Genomic DNA, 25,030 nt, shown 5'->3' with positions numbered 1-25,030 from the left:
ATCTTGAGATCATAGATTTAAATTTAAAGGGATCTGTGGTTATCCCTATACAATTCAAGAAACTGAGGTAGAGTAAAGTGATTTGTTCAATCCAAATCCTACATGATTTCTAAACAGAGGATTGTCTCCCCTTTAGCTTAGTAACTTGTTGCTAGAGGATTTGGGGAATATTTCACTTAAACAGGAGGTGGCAATATTTCCCACCCACAAAATGAATGAAAGATGTCTGACCTTGCACAAAAATGCTTCTCTTGTGTATCCTTCAGACAGAAGTTGTGGTCAAACCCATTAATTTGGAATTTCGTTATGTGTCTTCCAAGTTCCACTGGGTTCCTCAGGTCAAATGCAGTCCCCTGCACGGGTTCCACTTTTCCTAGGGAGAAGTAGGAAAAAAAAATTCTATTAACAAGGGCCAACACAACACATACACATGCACGCATGCATAGTCTATGTGTGCATGCACATGTGCATAAAAACATCCATACATGCACACATGAATAGAAAAAAGAGAATAGAACACATTCTTTCTCTCCAAAAATTTATTTGTAGCAGGAAGAAAGGTTGTAGCAGGAAGAAAGGAAGAGAAAGAGGAAAGATTGATTGAGTAGTCACCCTTTCAGTGTTCTTTTCTCTGAGCAAAGTGACAACAATCTTTCTAACTTAGATGTAGTTATAACTATGTGAGGCCTTAATGACCAGAAAAGCAATTTAGCATCTTGAACAAGGCATCAGCCACTACCCAAACCTCAGAGCCTCAGAGGGGAGCCATAAGACCAAATTCTATAATAATGGTTCCAAAGGCTTGGATTTAGCTATTTATTTGTGGCAAGATTAAAACACGAGAAATGAGTTGTCACCTTAAAGGGTCAGAGAGAAATTGGGAACTTCTATCTGAAAAAATGGGAAGAAAGAAGTGGCTGGTATTCCACTCCATCTACTTCTGCTTTTTGCGGGTTTTTAAATCAAAAGACAAAAAGTGGATTACCTCCCCCCCCCCAATCTACTACCTTTGAGTCAAAGAGTAAGTCTCCTTTTTATTTGGTACAATCTCTCCCTTTAAGAATTTTATGAATGCTATGAAGTTTTGTTTCTCTACCCAGGCCTCACTGTAATAATGGCACAGTCATTTTAGTGACTTTTCTGAGGAGACTGGGTGTTGCATGTGTGTGTATGTGTTGGGGTATGGGAGTGGGGTGAGGCTTACTCAAAAGGACTTTTATTTCCCTCTCTGCCCTTAGGACTTTCTTCATCTTGACCTTGCCACAAATCTACCTAACTTAGGCTACAGCCCTTGCCCTTAACCAAGTTATTTGTCCCATCTATTCTGTGTCCCATTTCTTCAAGACCACTTCCCTCCACTCAAGATCAACAGACAACAAACAAACTTGAAGAAAATACTTAGCTGAAACCTGGGTGTGTCTGTAAATTTCCAGGGTGGAAATTTCCTTCATTTGTGCATTTTCAATTCATCCTTAAGTCTTAGAGGGATTCCTATGGACATGAAGAAGTTAAGTGGGATGCCCATAGTCACAGGACAAATATATCTAAAACAGACAGAACTTCTCTTGAGGCAGTCTTATAAGACCTTTCATTGTTCAATAAACTCATCAATGTAACTATTATTAATGCATACTAATGTCTCAATTGTTACCTTTCCCAGAAAACAAACTTGCATTTTAAATCTGATTTCCTGGAGACACAATCACTATGAAGATTAATATAATTTTACAACTGGATGGGACCCGAAGAGATCATCTTGTCTAACCTCTTCAAAAGAAAAGAAATTGGAGATGCATTAAAGGGAGTGATTTGCCCAAGGTAACAAAGCTAACTCATGACAGGGCCAGAACTAGCTCTTAGGACTCTGGAATCTAAAGTACAGTGCTCTTTCCCTGATACAATGGTATATTTCCAAAGGAGTGACTTTGATGGTAGAAATTGCAAGTGTCTGAGGGAAATACCAGGGTGTATGTTAGAAAGGGACCAACCCTTTCCCCTCCATTTGGTCCCATGGCTAAGACATAGACTTTCAAAGTTAGTTAAATTAGCAAAAGTTATGAGATGGAATATGCACATGGTGATATTAGTAAATATATTATATCCCTCAGGCAGCTAGGTGGCACAGTGGATACAGCCCTGGCCCTGGAGTCAGGAGGACCTCAGTTCAAATTTGGCCTCAGACACTTAATAAATGCCTAGCTATGTGACCTTGGGCAAGTCAATTAATCCCATTGCCTTAAACAAAATTATATATACTATATATGTGTAAATATAAATAATCTCCCTGCTAAAAGAAGAGCGAAACCCAGCTCACTACCTTTCAAAGGCTTCCCTGTGTTTCCATTGAGAAGCGAGAGAGGGAGGGAGGGAGAGAGAGAGAGAGAGGAAAAATAAAACAAAACAAAAAAGCAGGACTCTAGAAGCTAAATTTGGACTGAATCTTCAGTCTGACTGCAAAAGAATTTATGACTGCATAAGTTTAGTCTCTTAAAATAATCAATTTTTTCCCCTCTGTGAACATATTCAACTGGTTTATTTAGCCTGAGTGTAGATTATAGCAAAAGTATTTTGGTGCTCATGACTGACTTCATTTATATAGATGTGAGGCCCCTCAGAACAAAGACAGGCAAACCCTTTCTCCCAAGTGCACTATGTAATGGTACAGTTCAAGTTGTTTATGGAACTCCAACCCAAAGGACTTTCCATAGACTGAACTTAAAGAGGTCTTCATAGTGGTTAAGTTGAAGTGTTTTGCCAGTTTGCCCCATACCAGCAGATTCACTAGTGCCAGGAGAAGAAAAGATTATAAATGATCTCTTTCTAGATCTAACTTAGGACTTGACAAGGAAAACTCCTCTGGTAGATCCATTTTCTTGTTAACTCCACACCATGCTAGGGTCAAGTCCTTTTACCTCCAGTTCCTCCCTTTTTAGCTTTCATTGAAAAATAAATTCCTTGGGGTGGCTAGCACTGGCCCTGGAGTCCAGAGTACCTGAGTTCAAATCTGGCCTCAGACACTTAATAATTACCTAGCTGTGTGACCTTGGGCAAGCCACTTAACTCCATTGCCTAGCAAAAAAACAAACAAACAAAAAAAGAAAAACAAACTCCTTGAGGGCAGGGACTTTTGTATTTATAGCTTTAGTACTTAGAATAGTAAATGGAACATAGTAAATATTTAATAGTCTTTCCTTTTTATTTCTTTCATATTTCTCCTTCCTTCCTCCCTCTCTTCTTTCCTATCTTCTTTGAGTTTTTGGGTAAGTTTGGTTCCACCCATTCAGGATGAACCAACCTAGGAAGATGTAGTTATTGGCCACTCAGAAGTTATCTGAAGTTGTCTATACATCAAGCCCGGCCTTTGCTTATGGTCAGAATGTGTCATTCCTCCTCCACCACTCTTCTAACCTCATCCCAGGAAATTAAGTGGATGATGGGGTACAAGGTAACAATTTTCTTTATCACTTGGACCGGAGGCCAGAAGTTACTCCTAGACTGCCCTATCTGCCATGAAGCACAAGGGGACAGCTGGGTCCTTTGATCACCATTCAGCCCTGAACCTACCTACCCACAACTCTTCAATCCATCTCTGATCCCCAAGACTAAATTGCAATCTGGGTATTGTCAGTCACAGCTATGATGGCCTCAGGCGTCTCTTCAGACGTCATGGACTCAGTGCTGGCCCCAGGAGAGCGGGTGCTGTGAGGTCTTATATTGCTTCAGTGACAGTGGAGACAAATAATCAACAGGTCTAACCTCGGGTCAGAACTAGGGATCTAGGAGACCAAACTTTTGGGAATTTGGAAGAAAAAATTTATAGGGCAGATAAAAGGTCTCAGGAAACACTTATGTTAATGAAGATGATGGAGCATCAAAGAGATTGACAAGGAGGGGTCAGATAGGTAGAACAGGACCAGAACCAAAGGATAAGTATTAAGATTTAGAGTAATAAAGGAGAGAAAAATGAACACATTTCAGGAGACATGATGAGATTAGAAAGCAATGAGGGCAAGCTCCACATAGAAAAGCAGACACCATTGACATTCTCCTCAAAATTAGAAGCCTGCATGGTTGAACAAGAGTCAAAGGAGAAGAGTAGAAGGGTAAAAGAGGAAAGGTTCTGTCATATCAAGACAGCTAGAAGAACCTCAAAGGAGAAGAGTAGAAGGGTAAAAGAGGAAAAGTTCTGTCACATCAAGACAGCTAGAAGAACCAAGTGGAGAAAATGTTGGTTCTGGAGTCAGGAAAATCTCAATTGGAAACTTTCTACTTCCAATATAAACTTGCTGTATGACTTTGTCAGCAGGGACTAAGACCTTAAGTTTCACTGTACTAATGTGTGAAATGAGAATTATATTAGCAAGGGGTTGCTAAAGAACCAACAAGACAACATTTGCAAAGCACTTTATAAACATAAAGATCAGCTGCATTATTACCTTAAAGCGTTGGTGGTTGGGGGTGGTGATGATGAATACACCCCATCACCTGACAGCAGCCCCTTTCCAGTAAGATTGTGTTTTTTTTTTATTTTTTCTCACTCATCAAGTATCAGGAGAATGAGCTTGTATTTCTGTTAACTTTGGTCATGTGCAAAAAACAAAGGTGTGCCTCTGAGGCTAAGATGAGAACTAGGTATCAAAGCAGTTCTCTTAGAAAGCTTCAGAATACAGGAAGCGAAGTCAGATATAGAATGGTACCCTCAGACTGATGACTCATTGGGTTTTGTTCTTTCACATACCAGAAAAGCCTCAGTGAAGGGAGAGATAAAATGCTTTTTGAAGAGAATTTCCTGTCTTCTTGGTGCATTCTGGCCTGAGTATTGAGATGGCACCTGGCTAGCCTTCATCCTAAAGAAATGAGGTGGTAGGTCCAATAAATACAAAGAAGCTGCCTAAGCCTCAATCCTGGTCCCTCAATTTCTGGAATTTTTCTCAGAAGAAAAAACTCATAAAGTTTTAGCTATGGCATTCTATGCAAAACTTTTGGGAAGGTGCATATGCTCAGGTTTTTTTTTTTGTCATTTTTTTAAAGAACAGACACAAGAGGAAACAGGAAAGACTCTTCACCAAAGATGAATACAGGAGTCTGGCATGGAATTGGAAAGGAACAATAAAAACAATAATAAGAAGACTCTAAAGATAAGAAAGATCTGAAGCTCATGAAAAATGCAATGGACAGGGCAGCTAGGTGGCGCGGTGGATAAAGCACTGGCCCTGGAGTCAGGAGTACCTCGGTTCAAATCCAGTCTCAGACACTTAATAATTACCTAGCTGTGTGGCCTTGGGCAAGCCACTTAACCCCATTTGCCTTGCAAAAAACCTAAAAAAAATGCAATAGACAATAAAAAGAAGCTTTCTCTCTATTTTTAAAAATTATGTTTAGAATAATAATAACTGACATATAATGGAAAGACATGATAATAAAGACCTGACCTTAGAACTGGAAGTCCTGTATCAAATTCTGCGTCTGATACATACCGTGGGCTCAATGATACTGGGCAAATCTCTTAACTTTTCAGCACCCCCTAGGAACTTTCTATGAGGAAATGAAGGAATAGGCACCTATGTGTATATTGGTGGAGGGAATCCTCTCACTAGGAGTTCCAATGATACCAGGGTTTAGATCAGAAAAGGAAAAAAGAAAAATTGTATAATAGATTTAAATTTGAAAAGTACTTTTACATATATTATACTATCTCATTTGAATCTTATTACAGCTCCATAAGGAAGGTATTACTATCTTCCTTGCACAGTTGGGGAAACCAAAGCTCAGAAAAATCAAATAATTTATCATGGATGCAGAATTAATAAGTGTTAGAAATAGGATGTTAAAGCCAGGTCTCCCTGACTCTATGCCCAGCCTTCTATATACTCTACCATATTATGTTTTCTAGAAGTTATAGTTTTCCTAATCTCTTCTACCCAAGAAATTTGGTCTCTTTCATATGTTGGAAGATAGTATAAAATATATATATATATATATATATAACTTCTATATTATAGATGAGGAAACTGAGTCTTAGAAAGGTAAATGATTTGCCTATAGTCACAAGAGTCATAAGACCTTGAATTTCTCCCATGTGTCCTAATTCCAGTTTAACATCCTTTTATTATTTCCTAGCTGTCTCTTGAGTATCTTGTTACACTGATGAGTCACATCCACCTTGGAATCTATTAAAAACCCCAGATCTTTTTCAAATGAATTGTTAAGCAGACACCTCTCCCTCCCTGGTCTTAAATCAATGGAAGCACTCCCCCCATCCCTGCAGCCTATTGCTCTGACTGGTTCATTCCTCCTTAGAAGGAAGATCCCTGGGCCAGCCAGACTGTTGAACTTTTTCTATGATGCCCCCCTCCCCAGCCTGACAACTTTATTCCCTCTTATATCTTTCAGTTTCTTTTTCTATGTTGTCCTCCACCATTAGAATGGAAGCATACTGTGGGTAGAGACTGTTTTTCTTTTTACTTGTATTTCTATTCCCTGTACTTAATGACTGTTCACTTGACCAACCCTACACCCCCAATTCTGCATTTATTTGATAAGAATTTTGGAACTCAAGAATCCTGGATATGAATATATAGCTGACATGAATCTCAAGGGATGGTCTTTACCATATGATACTATGGGTTCATGCTCTACCAATGAATGTGACTTTGTACCTGTATCCAGGTCACTGATCAAAGTACTCAATAGAACAGGGATAACATGACACTCTGTTAAGGCTCTTCTTACCCTAGGCTGACAGCAGTATTTATCACCATATTTTGGCTCTGGACATTTGAGCAGTTCCAAATTCATCTAAGTATACTACTAGTAGCTGACCCACATTTTTCTATCTAGTGTAGCTCTTCTGAATAGTTTCTAATGTTGAATACGGCTAAGAAAAGGGACAGAGAAGATGAACGGATGGCTATCCTGAGACCAGGTGTCAGAAATTATAAAGCCAGCTTTTCTAGCCTAGCCAGATTTCTTAATTAGCCATGGACCACTGGCATGGCAATGCCAGTCAAACACAGCTCTAAAAGGACTAGAGTCCCCTGTCAAATTCTGCTTAATTAAACAAATAGCAATTAGGAATTATTTTAATGGGAGCTAAAAGGAAAAACAATGGAAAATAGGGGGCAAATATTTTTCAAGGATATTTCTCTTGAAACAGGAAAATATGGAAAATACTGAATTATAATTTTATCTAGAATGATGAATAAAATGCTTATCATCTGGTTCATAGCACAAGCTCTGGCATAATCAATGCTTATTGACTGGCTGATTAATATATTGCTACTTAATTCTTACCTCCACAAAACTGTTTTTAAAAAACTATATAATTAGGAGATTTTATGTGCCATCATCTATAGTATTAGATTAACATTCTCCTTCAATACGATGTAAGTTCCTTGGAAACAGGACCTGGCTTAGCTTTGCCATTGTATCTTCAGAGCTTACTTAGCACAGTGCCTGGTGTGTCCTAGGCATTTGATCAATGATATTGATTGATTGATTGACCAGGCACATCTTCAATATCCTTATAAATAAAGAATTAAAAAGAGAAAGCAGCATATTCTATCAGACAAATATATGAATGAAAAAGAAGATGAACTGGTTACCTGCAGAGAGAAAGGAAAAGGACTTTCCTCCAATGTCAAGAAAACAGGTAAAGGCTTTTACCATATGGGAGGGGAAGAGTGTTCCTCAATGGCAAACTTATAGGAGGATATGGACAAGAATTGCAAGGGGAAGGCCAGTGTGGATGGTTGAGATATGTATCATTGGAAGAAATACTCTCTATCAATGAGAGTCATTTGTATATTTTAATGTTAGATCAATACAAGATTCTATACCTAGAAGAGAAGTAGGAGCAGGGTATGGGGAAGGAAGAATAAATCTAAAGTCAGAGGATTAGCCCACATCTCCATTTCTTCCCCTCCATCACAACAGTAAAAGATACTTGGTCAAATGTTTTGCTCAAGTCTAGTGAACTATGTCTACCTGAATTATGTTTACTGATCAACCAGTCTGGTAACTGTGAAAAAAAGGAATTTAGTTTGTTATGCTGGGTAAGCTTCTGTGAAGAAGTAAGACTGACTTAGTGTAAGAACCACTAAGTTTTTTAATGTCCATTAAGTGTTTCTTTAATGATCTATTTTTTAATCTTCAGGAATGAAAATCAAGCTCATTGGTCTACAGTGTACAAACTTTATTTTCTTCCCTTTTGTGGAAAGTTGTCCTCTTAATACTCCTCGCCTATACTATGAGCACACATACAAGAGGGAAAACTGAATTCCCTAATACCTCAGACCACCAATTCTGGTGATTTCATTACTCTGGCTGTGCCTGCCCTCTCCTAGGGTAGTCTCTCTGCTGTCATCTACTGATAAGAGAAGGAGTAGGTTTGGTCCAGATATCAAGATTTAGCCCTTCTGGAGAGATAGGTGGGTGCCTCAAAGAACCAGGCAATGATCCAGAGAAAAATGACATTCTCTTTTTAGAGAAGGGAAAGAATTTGACAGCTTCAAGGGACAGTTTCTGATGTCCCTTCCAACTAATTAGAGTCCTCAAGCTTGTAGTCTGCCTTTTAAATCTAATTTCTTCCTGCTAGAAGTATCCAAGTCTTTGTCCCAAGTCTGGGTAAGTTTTCTGACTATCAATTCCTGATCACCAACCTACATTTACCCTCAAACCATTTTTAGGGCATCTACTGAAGAAACCGCAAAGTTCTCTGGAGTAATGAAGCCTTGTGGTTTCTTTCAGCCCTACAAGAAAATCCTTTGGGGTTTACTATATAAACAAATGGTCTGAAAAGAGTAACAACCAAAGATGTCAGCAGGTATGCTCTAGGAAGGGCCACTGCCCTAAACTCCAAATCCTTTATTCCAAACTCTTGCCTTCACACACAATAATGGCCTCAACAAATGTTCCAAGCTTTAGGTTGTCCTTTGTAAGTACCCCAGATGGAACTCAGGTTGCTTAACTTGGTGAGGGATGATGGGCAGAAAAGAACCTATATTTGTTTTGGTTGACTCCAGGCAGAACCAGGTGCCACAGATGGAAGGTATCAAGAAGTAGATTCAGGGGGTGGCTAGGTTGCGCAGTGGATAGAGCACGGGCCCTGGAGTCAGGAGTACCTGAGTTCAAATCTGACCTCAGACACTTAATAATTACCTAGCTGTGTGACCTTGGGCAAGCCACTTAAACCCCATTGTCTTGCAAAAAAAAAAAAGAAGAAGTAGATTCAGGCTTGATGTAAGGAAAAAATCTTTTATAACTCAAGAAGTCCAAAAAGAATGGTTGCTCAGAAGGTAGGTTCTCCCTTCTAGAGGTCATCAGGCACAAGATGGGTAATGGCTAGGGATATTGCTAAAGGAGTTCATTTCAGCTATATGTAATATACTGTAATTCCCCTTCTTCCCCACTCCCCATTCCATACTGGGAATGTTATCTCAACTTCAACCTCAAAGAATTCCCTCATCTCATGTCAAGCATAACTCAGCAGCTACCTTTCAATTACTTTGTATTTATATTGTACAAAATAAAAACTCAAACTTGATTCTATAAATGCTTTTTGAATTAAATGGGTGATTTCTAATATTCCCTTTGTTCACCCTAGGTTCCTACCAAACTAGACCATTTGCCTGGATGGTGCCTTTCCAAATCCACCTTGGGTCATTCCTCCATCCTTGGAACAGGTTTCCCCTGCATTTGATTTATTAAAATTCTTTGCCTGCGTCTAACGTCTTCTTCCCTAAAATAAACTTATTGCTTTCTACATCACTCAGGTTCCTTCATTTGACCTTTTTTTTTTTACAATCTTGTTCCAATCTATTAATTATATGTGCACATTTCTTCTCTATTAGAATGCAAATTCCTTGAAGAGAAGAACATGTTGTTTTTTAATATTTCTCTCCCCAGTTCTTAGCACACTGACTCTTATTTGGCAGAGTTTGTCAAATCAAGTCTTCCTACCAAATTACACCAAATTATGTCCAGGATGAAACATTCCTGGAAACTGTGCCAAAAAGCAGACTGTTGTGAAGTCGACTGACATGCTACTGCATTAATCAGAGCATGTTTAACCTAACTGGAATAAACTGTAAATGATGTAGGTAAAGACTGGTGAGATGAAAAACTAAGGCAGTATCAAGTGAACAGGAGCAGTCAAATACAAAATGGTAGAAAGTGGGACTGTCAGTTTTAGTGACCCTACAATACTTCTACAAATTAATAGCTCGCTTTAAACTGGCATTTCTAAATTTAATTGTTATCGAGTTTAGACAAGTCTTTGAATGTCTAGTTCTTAAATCTCATGGGTCAGTTTCAAACTTGGCTTCTTAAACTAATATGCCACATTTCTGCTCTGTAAATATTCTCTCTTCCATCTTATACGCAGTAAATGTGACTTTTCTGCATCTATGATGTTTAATTTACACGTGTGCATCTGTCTGCTGCCATCTGACTCTGTGAACAGCTGGGTAGCACAGTGGATAGAGGGCTGGGTCTGGAGTATTCTTAAGTTCAAATCTGGTCTTCGATACTTTCGAGCTCTTCCTAGCTGTGTGATTTCTGTGACTCTATCTTATTCTAATCCATTATAATTATGGGTTCACATTTCTCCACTAGAATGCAAAAACTGTACCTTTCTCATTTATGAAATGGGGGGGGTGAATTAGATGATTTCTAGGATATCTATGATCTAATAGGACCTAGGTACAGAGCTAGAAGGGGCTATAGAAGTCATCTAACCTGACACCCTTCATTTTATAGATAAGGCAACTTAGGTTTAGGGGATTGAAATGATTTGCCTCAGTTTCCTTATCTGGAAAGTGAGCTGAAGAAGGAAATGGCCAATTCATTCAGTATCTTTGCCAAGAAAGACTCAAAGAGGGTCACAGCTTAATATCATTAACAGCAACAACAATGATTCTGTCCAGCCTTCTAGGTTAACGGGATTTAGAATTGGAAGAAATCTTAAGCTATCTTCTATTCTAGCCCTTCATTTGACAGATGAATAAAGTGAGAATAGGGATAATGAATGGGAGCACACACATATAAGAAAACATTTGTACCTAAAACTTCTAGCAGCTTGTTAAAGAATACTAGTGGATGTATGTGAACTAGCCTTATAACTAAGCAGTTTTTCATGATATGGTCTGAGATCAGCAAGAAGTGTTCCCTTTGCCTAAAAGTTATTGTACCCAATGATGCCTGAAATGTCACCATGAGACTTCAAAGAATACTCAGAATGAAACAGTTGAAAGCTCTCTCACTGTAGTCATATTCCAGTATAAACTACCTGAGTACATGGGGGGGGGGCGCAATCATTTCAATACCCTGAACCTAAATTCCCTCATCTATAAAATGAAGGGTATCAGGCTAGATGAAATCCATGGCCCCTTCTAGTTCCGTACCTTCAATTTTATTAAAACCAAAAAGGACCTTAGAAATCATCTTAATTCACCCCCTTTTCCCCCACCCCATTTTACAAATGAGAAAACCATGGGACAGTTGATTGATTGATTTGGTAAAGGTCACATAACCTGGGAAGGTCTGTACTAGAGGCCAGGACTCCATTTTGGGACTATCTTTGCTCCTCTCTCTCTCTCTCTCTTTTTTTTTTTTTTTTAGTTTTTGCAAGGCAATGGGGTTAAGTGGCCTGCCCAAGGCCACAGCTAGGTCATTATTAAGTGTCTGAGGCCGGATTTGAACTCAGGTATTCCTGACTCCAGGGCTGATGCTCTATCCACTGCACCACCTAGCCACCCTTTGTTCCTCTATTTTAAAGAATGTTAAAAATAAAAATTTCCTCAGGAAGGAAAGCATATTAAAACATTAACTATTTATACTTTGGCATTAATAACTAACTAGAAGGAACACTCTCAAAATATCACAGAATTTTGAATGTGGAGAGAGTAGAAAATTAGAGTCAGAGCTTTGAGCACAAGATTAAATGGAAGACATCAGTGTCTAGACCTCTAGCAGCCAAGAGGCAGCATGAAGGAGATGGCTATTTGTTGGAGAGCTAGAAGGGATTGATGACAAACTTTCAACCTTCAATCTTTCCATGGGTTGGGAATAGCAATAGGAAAATTAAAGGTAGTAGAAAAGGACTCAGCATTAGAAAATCACCAAGGCCAAAGTTCAAATCTTCATTCCACAAAACTTGCTAAGTTGTGTCAACTCATCACCTCATGAATCTCCCTTTCCTCGGTTGAAAAGTGGTTTGTAAACCTCAATTTCTTATGCAAATAGGTGCTATTTTATACAGATATGAACTGAATGGGGAAGTCCCCTTCAGGTGTACCACTGGTGTCTACTCAGAATCACAAACTGTAAGAGGTGAAAGAGCTCCAGATCACCTAGCTTGACCTCCTCATTTTAGAGATGACAATGGAAACAGAATTTCCAGGACAAATGGGAATACTTTTCCTGAGCTGAGAATCATATTTCCATGGGGACAGCACAGCTGTGCTCTCAACTGCATCTGTTCCCATTATGTCTAACCTTTTTTTCTCTTTTAACCAAAAGCAGTCCAACAACATCTATTCAAGGATGTCAGGAATTATAATCATGCTCTTGGGTACAGGTACCAATCTGGTACCTAATTAAACTATCTCAGTAAATAATTTCTAAAATGCCTATCATTAATTTAGGGAAATAACATAAAAAGAAGGTTAATTCAAAATGACATTCTCTAGGTCATAACCGGGGAGGGATCTTTGACATCATTTCAGTGGTTGGCAGGAGAGCCATCTCAGATTTCTTTTATAGGTAATATATTTTCTAAGTTTCATGCATGCTTTTGGGACTCATCTTTGTCGAAATGTCTTCCCTGACTCTACAGGTTCTTTTGGTTTATAGTTTTATTCCCTAAGCTATCTTTTATTTATTTTTCTCCTCAACCTATGCTGAGGGAGGAAATTTATTTCTTGATATTATGCATAATATCACTGAGGAAGTAAGTGGTGACCAATGTTTGATTTTTTTTTTTCTTCAGTATTTAGGATTGGAGTTTGTGGGATGTCAGTTCAGGGTTCAAGTCCAGATGTGATGCAGACTACCTACTCAACACAAGAGGGAGATCTGGGGTAGCCATCAAGATGGTCTTATTCCCTCTTTTGCAATATCTTTCTAGGTGGTGTCTCTTTTTTTTTCCTCTCAAAAGCTTAGTGATTATTGTGGGGTATCCAGTGGGATCAAAAGCTTATTGCTTCTACCATCTTTGGTCCCAAATTGTGGGTCATTTCAGGACCAACAAAAAGGCTTCAAATAACACTCTAGGCAATTCCTCATTTTGGGGGCCCCAAGGTCATCCTTGGTTTTTCCAGGGTCCTTTAGACTACAGGTTCTTATACAGCCTGGTGTAGCCTATAGACCCCATCTCACAATAATGTTTTTAAATACATAAAGCACAATAAAAAGGACTATGAAACCAATTATATTTGAAATAAAGATGTAATGACTAATGAACTAAGTTTAACATGATTGTACATTTATAATCTATATCAAATTGCTTACTATCTTGAGGAGGGAAGAAAAATTTGGAACTCAAAATCTTACAAAAATGAGTGTTGAGGGGCAGCTAGGTGGTGCAGTGGATAGAGCACTGGCTATTGAGAAAAAAAAAATACGGTGTAAAATGTTTCATAACCAAATACATGAAATCCCTGAAAATCTAACAGGTCCATGGACTCTAGGTTAAGAACTCCTGTTTTACAATACCACTAATAGGTTTGTATGCCAAAGAGGTCACAAAAAAGGGGAAAAGACCCACATGTACAAGAATATACATAGCAGCTCTTTTTGAATGGCAAAGAATTTGAAATTGAGAAAAATATCCATTAATTGGGGACTGGCTGAACAAGATGGAAAGATTCTTATAGATTGCTCTATAAGAAAAAATGAGCAGGTAGATTTCAGAAAAACCTGGAAAGATTTACATGAGGGGCAGCTAGGTGGGGCAGTGGATAGAGCACCAGCCCTGGAGTCAGGAGGACCTGAGTTTAAATCTGACCTCAGACACTTGATAATTACCTAGCTATGTGACCTTGGGCAAATTACTTAACTCCAATTGCCTGACAAAAAAAATTAACAACAAAAAGACTGAATTGAACTGATTCTGAGTGAAATGAGCAGAACCAGGACAACACTGTAACTCTTAACATCCACAGTGTGTGATTATGATAGACTTAACTTTCCTCAGCAAAACAGAGCCCAAAGGCAATCCTAAAAGACCTGCAAATGGAACAGTGCCTTCCACATCCAAGGAAAGAACTATGGAATCTGAATGCAGATCAAAGCATACTATTTTCACCTTTCTAAATCTTTTTGTTTTTTTCCCTCCTTGTGGTTTTTCCCTTTTTGTTCTGATTCTTCTTTCACAGTGTGAATAATAAGGAACTTTGCATAACACTATAGCACACGTATAATCTATATTAGATTGCTTGCTATCCCAGGGTGGGGGAAGGGTGAGGAGAAAACTTTGTAATTGGAAAATTAATAAAAATTAAATTGCACAAGTTAAAAATAAAAGATCAGCTATAGGGAGATAATGAGATTATTTATGCCATTTCCAAGAAAATGTGAGTTTTGCAGACTCCTCTTAAAAGATTAGTATGGACCTTCTACCTCTGAAGCAAAAAAAAAACAACAAAACCTGTTGTAGACCCTGTCTGCACACAGTAGGTACTTGTTAAATGAATTTATTGAACTGCTTCATCTTTGGAAGAGAAAAATTTTTAAGTGTTATTCTGGGCAGGGTTGACCTTGATATTTCATCTTGGAATCAACCCTGCTTAAATCCGAGGAGCTGGACCTGAACCAACATAAGGGAGAAAGGGGGGGACATGATGAAGGAATGAGGGAAGTTAGACAGTAAGGTGTTAGACCACACACACAAAAAAAATCACATGTCAAAAATCTACTTAATTCTGGACTACAGTTGTCACAGGGCTAGTATGTCTTAACTAAACATACATTTATATATTTCTCCCCTCTCTATATTTTTAGCCATCTCTGATTTAGCTGTCTTACAATAATGGTACATCTAGCAGGTAGCATTAGCATCTTTAGTAAGTATTCTGGAGAATCATTATAAAACTATCTTCAAGGTTGGTGCTGTAAAACTACTTTATAATTAACAATTCAGTAATTCAACTACCTTGGAGGCATTTCATTCTTATAAGATTGGCCAGGGCTACTCCAATAAATAGGAAATGGCTATATTTCTATAGTGTTTTAAGGTTTGCAAAATAACCATGTGTGATCTGTAGTGCAAAGAATATTATTGCTACTTTACAAAGGACCAATCACAATAGCCAGCATTTTAGATTTGCAAAGATCTTTCCACGTGTGATCTCACTTTGTGAAGACAACAGAATTCAGGTAACTTGTCCACACATGCACAGGTTATATGTGTCTGAACTTGGATCTTCTGATTCTGAATCTCTTATTCTTTTTTCACTCTTCCTCTAGCAGAACATCAATGGATATACATTTATATCAAGGTAGGCTCATTTCATACTGGCTCTTACATCAAAGGATCTCATAACAAGGCCCCACAGTCATGGGTCAAATTGTTCACTTTTCTATAGCTGTTCTCCAACCCAAACAACAATTCCTTCGTAAAGGTTTAAGTGTTTTATTGGATTATATATCTTCAGATTCTTTAAAAGGGAGGGGGGAAAGGATGAAGAAGTTTTAAAATACACATACCCTTCTCGTTTCTGGAGGAAAACTATGAGTGTGGAATACTGTATATACTATATAAGCAGTTGATGTTTTACTACCCCCCCACCCCATTTTTCTTATTTATTCTTTGTTATAAGAAGTCACCACTTGGTGGTGGGGAGAGGGGATATTTATGGAAATGAAAGTGATGTCAAAACAAGTGATAGCAATAAAAAAATAAAATATATAATAGTGGGAGTTGATTCTCTAGCTAGATTCCCCCCTCCCCTCCGTGCTTGCTGGCTATGTCCTCAATTTAGAGAAATATCAATAACTGTTCTTGTTAAGCATAAAAAAAAAAGTAGAAGATCTAGTGGTGAGACATAGGAAAAGAAATGTCAGTCTGAGGATGGGAAGAACTTGCTTTCACTTAAATTTCCTTAGCACTGGGATCTGGATTGAAAAGACCATATTGCAAAGTCCTTGCCTAAGGACAAACCAGATAAAAAAAGAATCAAATCTTTTTAGTTGCCGAAGTGGGAACATCTGTTTTTTAGTTAGTTTTTCTGAGTCAAGGGCTAAGTTCCATTTCTAAGACTGAGAAAAGTAGGAAGAGAAAGTAAGGTGGATATGTAAGCTGCTCGGATTAAAAAACAAAGCTCTCCAATCAAGTTTCTCCAAAGAAAGCATTAAAAACATACCACCCACTTCCTTGAACTTAGAGCAAATCCTGTGGTTTCTACTTTGGGGCCTTGCCAAGATTCAACTTGACATATTATTATATAAAATGCTTACTCAAACTCACCCTGCTGAGGGATTAAGCTTCTTTAGGCCATTTCCAAAATGGGCTGCGTCTATCTTGACCATAATTCCTGCCCTTCAGCCCCTGGGGACCTTGAATTGTTATCACCTGGACAACACTAGACTTTGAACCTTCCTCTTCTCCAAAAATTTCCATATCCTGATGAGGTCTCCTTTCTGTGTAGTTTTCCCTTACTAGAATGGAAGCTCTTTGAGGGCAGGGAATATCTTGCTTTTTTATAAATACATTCATTAAAACAAATAAATACATTAATGAATGTTCCCATGTATTCTCTCCCTTCTACTTGTTCCTCCTTTCTCTCTCTCTCACACACACACACACACACACACACACACTCCAGTCATGTCAAAAATCTCCAGCAATTCCTCATCAAGGAAAATGTAAACTTTTTTTACCTTGGAATGAAGATGCTTTATAATCTGCTGTTGCCCTTTCCAATTTATTTCAAATTATTCCTTGATATGAACTCTTTACTCAAGATCAAGAAGTGGGTTGCTATTGTTTAGTCTTTTTTTCAGTTGTGTCCAACTCTTCCTGCCCCTTTTTGAAGTTTCTTGATAAAAGATGCTAGAGTGGTTTGCCATTTTCTTTTCCAGCTCATATTTTTAAAAATCTTTTTTGAGAGGCAATAGTGTTAAAGTGATTGCCCAAGATCATACAATTAATAAGTAGCAAGTGCCTGAGGTTGGATTTGAACTCAGGTCCTCCTGACTCTAGGCCAGTGTTCTATCCACTGTGCCACCTAGCTGCCTTTCCAGCTCATTTTAAAGAGGAAGAAACAGGTCACCAGGATTAAGGGACTTGCCCAGAGTCATACCCACGACATCAAGGAAGTGATGTCATGGCAAGCTCATGAATTGAATTTGAGTGAGGGAGTCTGTGCTAAGTCACCAGCCTCACTTTCTCCTCTGGAGTCATTTGGGTCCAGGGGCCAGATATGAATAAAGACAACTAGATATAGCCTTCTCCCACTTACCCCTCCATAATCTAGCTGTTCTCTCCCTGTGGAATGTCCTCTTGATACCTTCTTCACCTGGTGAATCCATTAAAATCTAACGGGAATGTTCTCTTTCCATAAATCAATCTCTTCATAGTCCTCCCCTGCCCCCCACTGCCCTCACCCAGATAAGGACCTTTCCTTTTATAGCCCTCTTGTCTTCTACCTAAGGTAATATTGTGCAATTCTTGGTCTTTGAAAATGAAGGACAAACATTATTGTATTAATTCTAGTTGTAGGCTAATACAGAGACTGCTCCCTCTTTCTCCTCTCCAAAGGAAAGATATACTCTTGGGGTATGTGAGCTAAGCTGGTAGTGAGGAGAAAGACAGAAAAGAATGTAGGATACTGGTGGAGAGAGAGCAAGAACAACGTAAAGAAAAGAGAAAGCCTGAAGATTAACTAACTACCTCTGAGGAAAAAGTATCAAAGGATTAGATCCCACTAGAGACTTGCTGGTACCATCACCTAAGAAACTGGTACCATGCGATAGGAAGTCATGGAGGCTGGCAGGAAACGGGCGAAGAAAGTAGGATGGGCAAGGGGTGTGTATGAGGACCGTGCCCAGTTATTATCTCCATTTTAGGGTTGAAGAAACCAAGGTAGGCGAGATTAAGTTACTTGCCTTGGGGAAGACGTATTTATTAGCCCAGGTAGGGGTCTAAGAGCCAAGAGAATGAACACAGGTAGTTTCAGATGGAGTAGTTCAGTGGCTATCAGTAGTGAGAGGAGAGACCCCATCTCTCTTAAATCTGTCTCCCCTAAGGTTTTAGCACAGACCTCTGTATACTTCAGCTACCCAAAGAATGGAGCCTCAGACAGAAGTTCAGTCAGAAAAGAATCAAAGCAAACCAATAGTAAACACTCAAGAAAGAATGAAGGGAGATGGGGAGTAGCAGTGGGAGGGTCTGTTTGAGTAGGATTATTTATGTAACACTGAACTTGGAATAAGGGAGGAGGAGATGGGCAGCAAACTGTTGATACTTCATCATTGATATTCAAGTTTTGTTAAATATTTCAGATATAAAATACTAGAGAAACCTACAAGGAGATTTAAAATGGATAAATGATACAGCTACATTGAGAGGCTAACAACTCTATTGATAAAACACCAATTAATACATATTGACCAGAATAAACTGGCCTAAACTGCCAAATGCTCAAATGGGATGATTCTCTGAGGAAGATGACTCTGGAGATAACTGTTATGATTCTAGAACAGAGAGAAAAGCATGTGCCAGCCTGGGGCAGCAATTATAAGGACAACTGAACAGCAAGCTGGCATAAGCTACAGATGCTATCTCTTTGTCCCTTTTTGGAATGACATTCTGTTCCTAACCAGAATACTAACTGATCTAAAACCGGTTTGTCTAAATGTCATTTTAAAATGAGCTTACTGTACAAATAAAACAGAATCTGGAGAATCATGCATTCTCTGAAAAGAATGATTATTGTCATGTTTGTTATGAATAATAATTTTTAAAATGACAGTCAACATTTTTTATGTTGCCTTATGATCTACACTTGACATATCATTTAATCCTTACAGCAACCCTGAGGAGGTGACATTATTAGTATCATTTTATAGGTAAGGAAACTGAGGATGAGGGGACGTTAACTGATTTGTTCAAGGTCACATTGCTTGCAGGTTTCTGAGATTGGATATGGACACAGGAGGACAGACTAGACAATCTCCTGAAAATCCTCGGTCAATTCAAACCTCTTTAGGCCTCAGTTTCTATGTTTCTAAAAGGAGTGGAGGGGGCTGGACTAGATGACATCCCTCCCAGCTCCAAATCTAGGATTCCATAATCTTCTATATGTCTTCTAGACTAATAGAGGAACAGTATTATTTATATAGAAATCCTGGATCTAGAATTGGGAAAGACAAGGGTATAACTCCCTCAGATGAAGCTAGTTATGAATGGGACCCCAGAAGAGGAAGGAAAAACTTTATTTTCCTATGTGCTTATCATTCAACTTACGGACAGGGGTATTCAAGAACTATTTGTTTTTTTCTTATGAGATCATAGACCTAGAGTTAGAAAAGATCTGAGGGATGGGAGAAATGTACCAGTAATCTCATCCATTCCCTTTATTTTACAAATGAGAACACTGAGGTCTCAGGAGGCTAAGATAAGTTGTGCAAGATCCCACAGGTGGTACACATCAGAGGGCAAGATCAGAATCCAGAGTCATTGTAACATAGCAGCCTCATTCCTACTGGGCTCATGACTCATGTCCAAAATACCTAACTCTGGAGTCCTGGAAGTGAGGCTAGTTGACTTTTCCTGAGGATGGATTGGTTACCTGTATCCTGGGCACAATACTCCAGTAAATTACAGGCACAAGAGAAATTTATTCCCATATATCTACCTTGATCTGGTTATCTTTAAAACTCACCAGTGAATACAAAGAGCTCAAAAATAAGAACCAGGGATTATGTTTTACTGAAGTGATTGTGTTGTAAGATGTACTACAGCTCTATAAACCTTGCTTAACCTCCATCATCCACCTAGATCAGCAGTTAACCAAATAATATCTTCTGCTTTAACATGTAAAATGAGCCCTGGAGCAGCCTTCTTGTTTGTTTTGGGGGTAGGAATTCTCAATCAAAATTTTGATATCTTGAATTCCTTTGACATTCTTGTGAATGGCTTTCTTCTCAGAAGATTACTTTTATTTATTTTTTAAAAGGCTAGGTCTCCCAAACTCACTGAAGTTGGAAATGGAGGGGCAACTCATGAGACAATACTTTGACCTGTTTTGTTTTTAAGCAGGAATAATTCACCCTTTCTTGAGAAACCTGGTACTTCCCTCCTCCCCAAACTTCTGATTCCACCTCACACATCCTGCCAAGAGCCCACTCTATCAATGCTAGACTTAATAAAGATACCATATCGGCTTAGCTTCCCAAAGCTCAGAAACCCTAAGCTCAAGAGATCTTCCAGTTTCAAGTCCCCTGGGAAAGAACAAAGTTGATGTTGTTGGATTTTTTTTTTAAGTGGAGGCAGTTTGGTTAGGTGATTTGTCCCAAGGTCACTTGAGCTAAGAAGTGTTTGAGGCTCAGGTCTTTATGACTTCAGGACCAGTGCTCTATTCACTGGGCCACTTAGCCATCCCTAAAGTTTTTTAAAATGCATATATGATGACAAAGCAAATGAATTGTGTTATCAGAGTGTTAAAGAAAAATTCTCAAAACTCCAATTAAGAATCTTTGTTCTGGGTTCTTGGGAAGAGGAACTTGAAAATAAGTGCCTCAGAGCTGCTCAGTGGGGCTGCTAGGTGGCTCAGTGGATAGAGCACCGGCCCTGAAGTCAGGAGAACCTGAGTTCAAATCTGACCTCAGACATTTAATAATTACCTAGCTGTGTGGCCTTGGGCAAGCCATCCACTGCCTTGCAAAAACCTAAAAAAAAAAAAAAAATCAATTGAAAGTAAGTGCCCTCAATTCTCTAAAACAGACAACTTCCTTCTCCAAGATATGAATCGCGTGTACTCAACAACAAAAGGGTGAAATTAAGTGGGGGGGGGGCTTTTTCCCCTTTTGGCAAGCAAAAAATCCTGCAGATAAAATCCTCCACAGTAAAAACTACACTAAGATTATTGGTTGTTGTGCTCAGAAATTCCCACCAGCTAATAAGATGATCAGGAATATCCTGCATCAGATCCAATGACATGAAACTACTTGAAACACCCTTTGAAGATTCTGATTTACTCCCAAATTGGCTCTGAGCTTCCCCACTGAGCGGTGAGGTAGGGACGTCACCTATATAGATTTAGCGTCTGAAAGAATAGAGGGTAAAAAATAATCCTATCCACATATTGTCCTTCTAGGTTGGCTGGTCGGGAGGAAAAGGTCATCTCATCTATATTTGGAGCCCACCAGTTGACCAAGAAAGCAGGGAGCTCCATAGGAGCCAAGGCTGCCAGGAAGCTTACTACTTTAGAGATCTAATCCCACCAGACTTTTTGCTAGTGACTCAGGAAATCAAAGAGGCTCCCTGGAAAGGGAGAGAAAATGTCACATAATTCTTCCAGGGCTTTCCAAATGTCTCCATAGATCTGTGATTCTATGAATAGTTTCCCTGGAACTATAAAAGCACCGTAAGCACTGATGTGTCTATGATACACTAAGAAAAAGTAAGCATCAATGGGTTCTTAGAACACTGCCTGTGATCAAGTCTAAAAAATGACATAAGATTTAATTTTATTTTTCTATTTCTTATTGTTGAGTTTTGATCTCATTTTGGGCTTTTCTTGGCAAAAATATTAAAGAGGTTTCTTATTTCCTTCTCCAGCTCACTTGACAGTTGCAGAAACTGAGGCAAACAGGGTTATGTGATTGAAGCCAAATTTGAACTCAGGATGGTGAGTCTTCCTGGCTCTAACCATTTCTCCATGAAGCTACCCCTTATTTTCCATGTAATCTGACTCATTGGCAGGTAATGAACAAGTGATAAAACCTTTTCAGTTTCACATATCTTCTCTGAGAAGTATAATATAGTGGAAAGAGTGCTAGATCTGGTCTCAAAGGGTCTGGGTTCTAATCTCACCTTTAATGCTTATACCTGTGTATCTTTATCCAAGTTATTAATCTCCCTGGGTGTCAGTGTTCTCATCTATAAAGTGAAAGAAGGTTTGAGTAGGGGGCATCTGAGGGGCTAGCTTAAGAGACCCTGGGCAAATCACTTAACTACACAACACTCAGTTTCCTCATCTGTAAAATGAGAGGAGAGGTTGAGGAGATGATCTCTGAGGTCTTGGAACCAAAGAAAGACTACCTGAGGCTTTAATCAGAGGAAATGAGTTCAAGTTCCATTGAAAACCCTTACTTTAACCACTCTAGACCTCAGTTTTTTAAAATTAACAAACAAAATAAAAATGGGGTTAAACAAGACAGTCCCAAAAGTCTGTCTCTTCAAGCTCTACATAAATGATTCTATGATCTTTTCAGTTCCAAATCTAAGTTCCTTTCATAAAGGCAAGACACTAAACCACTTTAACCAAATACCTGAGCTGTTGGGGCTCATGTATCACTAATGAAAGAAAAAGGCCAACATTATAGTCAACACAAGGAAGGATTCACTATGTTCTCATTGTAACTTGTTTCCCCCCCCCAGTACATACCAAAAAAATTACCAACAGCCTACAGTGATGATGGAAACAGCCCCAAGGTTTGGTTCTGCATCAGCATTTTCCCCAAAGAATGGCTCATTTGATATTTTTTTGAGAAGAACAGATAGGCATGACAGTTAGAAAATGGATATAAATATATATTGACAGATGCACCCAAGGCTACAGAAAGATGACTATTAAAATATGTACAGGAGAGGTATGTCATATTAGAAGGTACATGATGTAGTTTGGTTAAAAATAGATAGGCTATTGAGGAACTTGGAAGTCAATCATTAAGAAAAGATGCTGTAGAAATGTGCTTTTTTGGTCAAGGCAGTTTCTCAATCTAGAATGACCATATAAAAATAACCAATAGGCTCTTGATCTTGGTCCTGGGAAGAGGTCCAAGAATTCATTAAAATGCTGCACCTCAGAGATCTGAAAAGGTTTGTAGACACCCACACAGATACAAAGTACTTTTTATTTCTTGGTGCAATGTAACTTTAGGTAGGAGAAGAGTTAATGATTTGCCTGAGCTTAGTCACTGATTCTGCAGAATATCCAGATTCTGGTGCCTTTAATTGAATAAAAATAATATTTTCTCTCTTGGGGTGTCAAATTAATAAGGAGCTTCAATGTTCCAGAAAGACAGGCACTAAAGAGCTGTGAACGAGTTGTGAGGAAAAAAATAAATCTTATTGATTGATGGAACGAGATCAGTCAGATGGTGTAGTGGACAGAGCACTAAGTCTAAACTCAGGAAGACTAATTTTCCTGAGTTCAAATCTAGTCAAATCTAGTGTCCACAGGAAAGCCCCTAAATCTTGTATACCTCAGTTCTCTCATCTGCAAAATGAGCTGAAGAAGGTAGTGGAAAAAACCACTGAAGTATTGCTGCCAAGAAAACCCCAAATGGGGTCACAAAGAGTTAGACACAACTGAAAACAACCGAATTCTTGAAATAATGAAGGAATTCTTGAATTGATGGAGCAATTCTTGTTAGTAGAGATCAAAGGACTTTTTAAACTGTGTGCACCAACAAATTGTTTGGTCCTATTAATATACTATCCTATATGAGGTCATATTTAGTCTAGACTAACTTAATCCTACAGTTACCTCAAAATATAACCACACCAACAATCACCTCAGTGCTTGGAAATTTAGAATCATTTCACAGTTAGATGGAACCTCAAGTCATCTTGTTTAATCTCTGATAGGCATAAACTGTCTAGACACACTCCATCTGAATACTTCTTACATCTCAACAAAATATGACTTTATTTACTATGAGAACAGGAGTTTAGTGAGCATAGCCAATGACTTTTCATGTGACGTTAAGGGATGTTACTGAATATTGATACTCTGATTTCTGAAAACTTAATGCTTGTCCTGCCATTAAAAGGTTGTTGAGAATAAAGTGATTTTTTTTTTATAAAAATGGAGATGCTATAAAAATGTGAGTTAACAAGTAGTCAGACCAACAGAGACACATATATACACATAAACATAGAAGCCACAATCATAAGATGTGTAGTTAATTATTATTCTTAATCACCTACAATAAAATAGCTAATCTCAATTTCATATTTGTTTTTCCTGATGTCACTAATAATGCAATAACCTCTCTGTTGGGGAAGGTATTATTAGGTGTTATCTAATACGTAATATCACAAAAAAGAAACATTAAAGGAAGACACATATCACTGAGACAAATAGAACATTCTCTAAATGAGGCCCTTGAAAATTGAGAACTTCCAGTACCACCAAGCTGTCAAATAAGGTCCATGCAGGTCTGCTTGTCACAATTCACCACACTGACAGTGATTGACAAGATAGTGAATGACCTCATCTCAGGTGCTGGGTTGAGTAGAAAATGTTCAAATTCTGATTTTTATTGGATATAGAAATTCTAGATATTCTAATATCTTCTAGAGCTCAGAGGCTAGAAGATAATGGTTTTACCATGACTAATAGCAAAAGTCAGTCAAAATTATTTATTGAATGTATTTAATACCAAGAGAGAAATGAGAAAAATATCAAGAAATTATATTAAAGTTGTGCTATATAACTGAAAGAATACTATTGCTCTATTAGAAATGATGAAGGGGACAGTTTAAAAAAAAAACTAGGGAAGATTTATATGAACTGATACAAAGAACAGAGCAGAACCAGGAAAGCATTGTACACAGCTAATAGCAATATTGAAAGACTTTATTCTGATCAATACAATGATCTACAACAAAAGGATTTATGATAAAAAAAAATGCTATCTACCTAATGAACTCTTGAAGATAAATTGGAGTATATATTTTTTTGCCCTTTTTTCTATGAGGCTAATGGAGAAATGTTTTACAAGACTTTATATAAAATGGATATTGTATTTCTTGACTTTTCAATGGAAGGGGAGGGGAGGATTGAGAGAGGGAGAATTT

The 25,030-nt window shown here is 38.3% G+C and overlaps 1 protein-coding gene across 1 annotated transcript in view; it reads right to left on the bottom strand.

Annotated features, from left to right (window-relative positions):
• The window catches only part of GALM (galactose mutarotase), a 54,979-nt gene that overhangs the window by 5,341 nt on the left and 24,608 nt on the right, over nt 1–25,030 (bottom strand). Inside the window, exon 5 of the mRNA XM_074204094.1 lies at nt 232–373. Within this exon, the coding sequence (XP_074060195.1) occupies nt 232–373 (142 nt within the window). The remainder of the gene's footprint in view (nt 1–231; nt 374–25,030) is intronic.

Source organism: Macrotis lagotis, chromosome 1, assembly GCF_037893015.1.
Source record: "Macrotis lagotis isolate mMagLag1 chromosome 1, bilby.v1.9.chrom.fasta, whole genome shotgun sequence".
NCBI classification, from domain to species: domain Eukaryota; kingdom Metazoa; phylum Chordata; class Mammalia; order Peramelemorphia; family Peramelidae; genus Macrotis; species Macrotis lagotis.
The sequence above is the reverse complement of the archived record's forward strand: the minus strand, read 5'-3'. Positions and strand labels throughout refer to the sequence as shown.